At 41.3% G+C, this 7,025-nt stretch overlaps 1 protein-coding gene across 1 annotated transcript in view; it reads left to right on the top strand.

The window, feature by feature from the left end:
• GPR88 (G protein-coupled receptor 88) overlaps window positions 1-2,308 on the top strand; it is a 3,925-nt gene extending 1,617 nt beyond the window's left edge. Inside the window, exon 3 of the mRNA XM_004689514.2 lies at window positions 8-2,308. Within this exon, the coding sequence (XP_004689571.1) occupies window positions 8-328 (321 nt within the window). The 3' untranslated portion in view covers window positions 329-2,308. The remainder of the gene's footprint in view (window positions 1-7) is intronic.
• Window positions 2,309-7,025: the final 4,717 nt, after the last annotated feature.

Here is a 7,025-nt window from a genome sequence, read left to right as displayed (position 1 = left end):
GGCGCAGCGGCGCCTCAGCGGCCTGTCGGTGCTGCTCCTCTGTTGTGTCTTCCTGCTGGCCACGCAGCCGCTGGTGTGGGTGAGCCTGGCCAGCGGCTTCTCGCTGCCCGTGCCCTGGGGCGTGCAGGCGGCCAGCTGGCTGCTGTGCTGCGCGCTGTCCGCGCTCAACCCGCTGCTCTACACGTGGAGGAACGAGGAGTTCCGCCGCTCCGTGCGCTCCGTCCTCCCGGGTGTCGGCGACGCGGCCGCCGCCGCTGTGGCCGCCACGGCCGTGCCCGCCGTGTCCCAGGCGCAGCTGGGCACCCGCGCCGCCGGCCAGCACTGGTGAGCCCCGCGGGGCGCGAGCGAGCGGACACTCTCGGCTTCCACCGTCCCTGACCGCGATCGCGTCCTGTCCCAGTCGTGTCCCCCGCCCGAACCGAGACGCCGGCGGCCGAGCGCGACGCAGCGGCGCGAAGGCTGCGCCTTGCACCCCATGGAAAACCCGAACCCAGGTCCCTCTCTAGCTGGGGTTCGCCGAGACCTCGTCACAGCCGCCCGATTGCCCTCACCTTGTTGTTTCTGTGTTTAGAGACACCCTACAGTCAAAACGCCAGAGACTTCAAGAACTTGCAAATTGGCATTTGAAGAGAACCGGTTAATTTATTTCAACACTGTTTTGGAAAAACCTCTTTGATAACGTTACCATCCCCACCTTTGTCGTCTTATAGTTTATATGAAGCGCCTTGAGTGTGCATGAGCCAAAGGAGGTGATACTGATGAAGGAGATAATATTCACGAAGTCTTTTGAGAAAGTAATCTATTTTGGACGATACTTCTGTTATCATTTAGCCTTTGACTATTAAGCTGGAAGACTGAAGCCACAGTTGTGCACACCAGTATGAGTTGCCATTAAGACCTCAAGCCCTTTATTCTTAAAAGGGTTTTTATAAAGTAAAAATATTCCCAAACGAGAGAGAATCTTAGCCAGTGAGGGGGAAAAACATGCTTTTACACTCCCTTTTGCACTTCTAAGAAAGACTAATCATTGGCATTGAGCGTTAAAGTGAAAATTTTCCAGTTAGCTAACTGATGAACTAGCAATGGAATTGTAAAGACAAATAAGGGGGTTATCTATTTTAGGTACCAGTTTCAAGTTTTCTGTAGCATGCACACTTGTTGCTACTCTTATTTTGTAATCAACTTACTTGCCTCATGAGTGTGATTGCAGCTTTGAACATTCTGTACTATAATGGTTGCTAAGGAGAATAAGTCCTTCTGTTTTCTCTTAAACATTTAAAATATTTCAATGCACATGATATAATCAAACACTGATATTACTATAGCTGCCGTTGCATGCTCCTAGATGCTAGAACTTTCGGGCATGTGGTATACTAAAGCAATACCCATTCGCCAAGGATATTTTACTTCTTCCAGACACCAGAAGAAGTGGCCTTCAATTATTTGAAAAGAGACACAAGACACCTCTGGCTACCTAGAGTTCTTCTTGTCTTAACCCAATTAATGAGAAAACTCCCAGATGGGACTGTCTTGCAAATAGAGCCACATTCAAGATGGAATCAATGATTGGCTTGGCTCTGCAAAGCCATCTGTGTGCTCTTTTATGGTTTAGATAAGTCACACAGTAGAAAGTAACATGATTTTATGTAGTATATATATATATATATGATGACAGTCAACAACAATATCATGTCTGATAAAGGAGGTGTAATAAACTCAGTTATAATGAACAGCTCAAAGGGGAATCTGTGCTCACATGTGTGATTTGAAGTTGGTTATTTCATCTTTGATTTTCTAAATTTACTTAAATAATGGGCAATCACTTTACCAAATTAAAGTGGGAAGAATGTAATTTTAAGTAATCATCTATCAGCATTCAGATTACTGACTATATCATATTTGGGGCCTAAAGGACTCAGTTGGGTAGTTCAGAAACAAAATAGCTGGCTTTTGCACTTCTGGACATGTGAAGCCAGGATAGTAGGAACACTTGTGCATTTGAATGATATCAGGAGTTACAGGAAGTCTTGATTTGTTTGCCATAGAACAAAACAAAACAGATATATGTTCACTACCGATGATCAATCACAGTCATTTATTAATCTACCCGCTTTGTGCATGCACCATTTCTCTCTTACTAAGGTTTCATCTGTTCCCATTTTCCTTGATTCAAATATCTAATTAAAGTTCAGACAATTATTCCTCTGAGTTTTTTTTTTTTTCTTCTGTCTCTGGCCTTCTTGTATACCTCCCTGAGAACACTATAATGGATGACACTTTTCCCCAAAGCACTAATGATAAAAGTAACTTCTTTGTTCTGGCTTTCTTGATCCTTATTTTTCATTAAAAAAATCATTGTCTTTTATTTGTAATTTAGTAGGGTCCCTATGTCAGCATGAAAAGAAATAGGTATAGTTTCCTTTCTGGAAGCATTTGGGAAATAGACTTCAGAAACAACAGCAAGCTGAAGGTTTTCTTTTATGAGATGCTGGGGGCATTTTTCTAAATCTCTGTCTAAAAGGTCTTTTTATAACTAGAGCTCCATCCTGTGTGTCAGTGCGGATGTTGCATTTATTCTAATTTTTTTATATGTTTAGATATGTGACGTTTGTAACATCACATATATAAACTTAGCTTTTCGAGTATCTGGTATATCTGACATCTTGCAATGTTTCTGGCTGACACTGAGAGCCTTCTTATCTGGCTAAGTGCCATGTGGGAGACCTACTTTGGGTTATATTTACTGGTAATTAACTCCACAGGACTGATTCACTTTTAATTTCAAAGTAGCAATGATGTGTCTAAAAATGCCTTACTAGGGCAATAGCTGGGAGTGTTGGAGTTATTTCCTTTACAAATTAAGTTAATGGAGATTGTGTTCTTACTTAAGTGAAACCACATATTATCCACTCAGGAATAAAAACTCCTAATTGCTTGTCGTGGGCTGCCCTACTTTGCTTTTCTACTGTTGTTTTTTAAATGTTTGTGCTTGTTAAAACCTATAGCCCTTCCCATGGCCTCCTTTAGTGGCTAAATTCCAGAACGTAATAGGTACTACCCTGAAGCATTTTCCTCCTTCCAACATGAAGTATTGGCACAAATAAAAATTCTTTTTTGTTCAGAGGCAGCCACAGGTGGTGTTTGTTTTAAGCATTATAGAAGAGATTTCCAAGGTCAGACAAGTTTCCTTGTGTTGCAAACCTGGGGAGAAAGTTTGCTCCAGTGGCAAACTCTTCACTCTTCAGGAGGTCCCAGAGGAAGGATGCGGTGGTGCTGAGGTAAGGGAAAGGGACTTTTAACTGTCTAGTGGAGAAAGCCCTGGAGAGGATCTGCTCAACAAGGGAATGTTGGTCTGTGTGGGAAGAAAGGAAAGGAAGAAGGGAAGAAGGGAGACAAGGTGCTGAGGGAAAGAGGGAAGAAGGGAGGGAGGAGGGAGAGAGGGAGGAGAAAGCAAGAAAGAGACGTAACCCATGGTCATGCAGCAATTATGGAAAAGCTGGAACTCAAACCTTTTGTCTGACTCCAGAGTGTGGGATAATGACCACAATACTGTAGGATGAGGTCAGGATTTTGTAGCCAATTGCAGCATGCCTATTGTGATGTTGTGAGGTGATTATTCTTTAATTCTCCACATCTGTCTCCCTTCTTTCCTTAGCAAAATTGTTATCCACACCTTTGTCTAAACATGGCTCTTGTTCTTTCTGGGTCTGAAATTTGACTCATTCCCAGAGCTCCCTGGAGGGTCCTCATTGCTTCCCTGATCCCCAACCTTCACCCAGGAAAGCTCCCTTTGTTCCTCCCCCCTCAATAAAGCATCTGCCCGGCTCCCAAGTTTGGCCTGCATGGAATTTGGACACCAACCTGTTCTTACCACATAGCCCCTTCTCGTATTAGCTCTGTCACTGTATCTTCAAAACTTGATAGAGAAGGTTTGGTTTTATTTATTTTTTCATTCACTTGACTTTTTAAAAAAGCAAATATTGTCTTTTATCTTTTAGTAAGCAATGAGCTGAAATATGATAGACGATAAATGTTTATAGTTGACAAGAATAACTTTGAAAGGAAAAAATGGTTGGCCCTTTGCCTCACATATTAATTTTTCTCTTAATGAAACAGATGCTAGAATAAATTCTGTCGTGACAAGGCATCTCCCAGAGTAATAATGCATGGGATTATGAAACTGGTGAATAAATCACATAATTATTACAGTTATTTGGGAGAGATTTATACTCCTGTTGTCCAAACTCTGTTTATCCTGACAAATATAACAATAAGAAGTGTGAATCCTAAGTACTATAAATTCAAGGTCAGATTATTGAAATTACATAATTACTTCCCAGAACTTTGCAGAGAAAATTTGTGATTTTGAATCTGTAAAGCCTTTAAACATTGCTAATCAATGGCTATGTAATTTGCTAGAACCTGGGAGAAATAACTGTGGGAATGTCTTTACCTCTCCTAGTCGGTTCCCTGGATGACAGAACTGGAGATCATCCAACCCAACCCCATGCTATTTCTATTTGGCAGAAAATATTGAATTTTTATTCTTTCTTGATACAAATTAGGCCCCTTTCCCTTTTTTCTATTCACAGGGAGCAGAAAAATATGTAAGCTCCTTTGCATAGTCAGGTTGTAAGAGATACTTTGTCTTAGCTTAATGAAAGTCCTATGAAGTGTCAGCAGAATTGAAATTCCCAATGCCTACAAAAATTTGCTCTTGCAAAAGTTTGTTTCTTAAAAATAAAGATTTTTTTTAAATCTGAAAATTAGTATCTAGTTTCACCAGAAATTTGTAAACTATGGGAACAGAGAAGAAATGATATCATACATGGTTCTACTTCCCAAAGATTACCAATTTTAACATTTATTCTACTTACCTGTTCTTTTTAAATCTTTTCTTCTGTCTCCTTAGTTGTCTACAACTACAGTGAGAGAGTACAGTGAGAGAGTATGTGTTTATATCTGTGTGTTTATGTATACACGCATTCATATGAAACATGTCAGCAGAAGGTATGGACACTGAGTGACGACAGCCTTTGTAACAGGGCATATTCGACTCCATGTAACAGACTGCTTAACTAAGTATCATGACATTGAGACATCATTGTACAAATGAGAAGTCTGCAGGTAGAAGCTTCCAGACTGTCCACTCCATCACCATGTCATCCAGGGTACATGTTCTCTGTATCCCTCTATTCTAACCCCTTCCAACTGTTGCCTTGCATTTCCAAGATGGCTGCAGCAATGCTAAGTGACACATAGCCGAAGTAGAAAAGAGGGAAAAGGTGTCGCCCAGTTGTTTCTTTTTCATTAGAGAAGAAACTCTAAGAGCCTTTGTTCCCAGCTCACCCTACCCCCCCCCCCCCCCCACACGCAAAGACTTTTTCCACCTCATTGGCACAAAGTAAGTCACATATCTGTCCTTAGAGGAAACTGAGGTATAAATTTTAAAACAAACCAAATATAAATATTTATCATAAAAAGTCTATTCAGTACTTGCCAATGTACATGATTTAAGATTTGCTGCTTGTGCTGTTCTTTTCCTGCTTGGTAGATTTTTATTTCTTTTTCAGAACTTATAGATAGACTGTGGGTTAAAATGAATAGGTCCTTGTGCAGTTTCCAGTGTGAAGAAGTCATTTGTTGTCAGTCAGTTGCACTGAAATAGGATCTTCTGTGATCCTTATTATTTGGGTCTTTGACAGTGAACAGATGCAGCATGTGAAAAGCTACAACTGCCAGGCTCTTTCTATTTCTATCCCTCTCATTGCTGTTTTCTGACTGATTGTAAGACGACGTCTGGTGGGGGGTTTGGGGGGCGGCGGAGAGAGAGGAGAGTAGAAGGTGAGAGCTGCCCCTGGACTTCCATACTATCAGCGCTCCTGCGGCAGGATTGTTTAGAGACTACGGTGGGACAGATTGGGTCTGGACGTGATAAGTAAAAGCCCTCCTTTTCACTGAATTTTGAACAATGTCATAATAAATATAAGAGTGAGCTAGGTAAAATATCACCTCTACATTGAACAAGCCTAGGTTAGAGGATTTAGCTTAAAGTGAGCTGCGATAGTGTTTCCCCGCCCTCTTCCGGTCTAGTCCTTGGGATAAGCTACTTGACCACTGGCTCTTGCCTGTCTACCAGGTAACTTACTTCACCTCCAAGATGCAGATGAAGGGCTAAGGGAAGACTAGCGAAAGACCCTTCTCATGAAGGCCAAATAAACAAGAAAATGGCTTTAAAGTATAGACCTTGTGATAGTGAACCAGGGGATGGGGGAGGGGGTAGGCAGGTGGAGGGTGGAGCAGCTTAGCTGAGCTATGAACCTTCTTTCTTATCCAGCTGTATCAAAGAAGAGGTCTCCCGTGTTTACAGTAGGTAAGCTATCGGTTGAGTCAGGGATACAACCAATAACCTGCAGTCTATCTATAATGATTCAAGCTAATGATCATTTAAAGTAAACCCTAAATACCAGCTTAAGCTGAAAATAAATTCAGTACTCAGATGTGGGAAAGAATCATTTTTGCTGTACTCTGAAATATGATTGAAGTAAAAGATGCTCAGTTTGGAGAAGTGAAAACTGTTGAGAAAAATAAGGCTATTTTCAAATAATCTGAAATATATTAAGTAGAATAATGCCAACTTGTATTTTTTGAGATGCTTTATGTCATATTTGTCTGTACTTTATACACATTACCTGATCTGATTTTTACCTTATGAGGTGGTTATTATGATTCCAGTTTTATTGTTGAGAATGCTGATTCTTTCAGAGGTAGATTGCCCAGGTTAACCCAGTGGGCAAGGAAAAGAGTTGGTGATTAAATTTAAGTCCAGCTGACTCTCAAGCCTGGCCTTATTTGCCTGGGAGAGAGAAAACGTGTACAGCATGTGGTTCCAGATGCAAAATTTGGCTCAACGGGTGGGAGATAAATTTCAGCTTAATATGAGAAGGAATGTTGTCTCAGGTAGACGTGTTCAGAAGAAAGTAAACTATCAGGATATCGTGACTTTCCTAATACCTTTTGTATTC

Source organism: Condylura cristata, unplaced genomic scaffold (genome assembly GCF_000260355.1).
Source record: "Condylura cristata isolate star-nosed mole 26May11 unplaced genomic scaffold, ConCri1.0 scaffold00026, whole genome shotgun sequence".
Taxonomy (NCBI): domain Eukaryota; kingdom Metazoa; phylum Chordata; class Mammalia; order Eulipotyphla; family Talpidae; genus Condylura; species Condylura cristata.
Note: the sequence above shows the minus strand (reverse complement) of the source record. Positions and strands in the feature narration are given on the sequence as shown.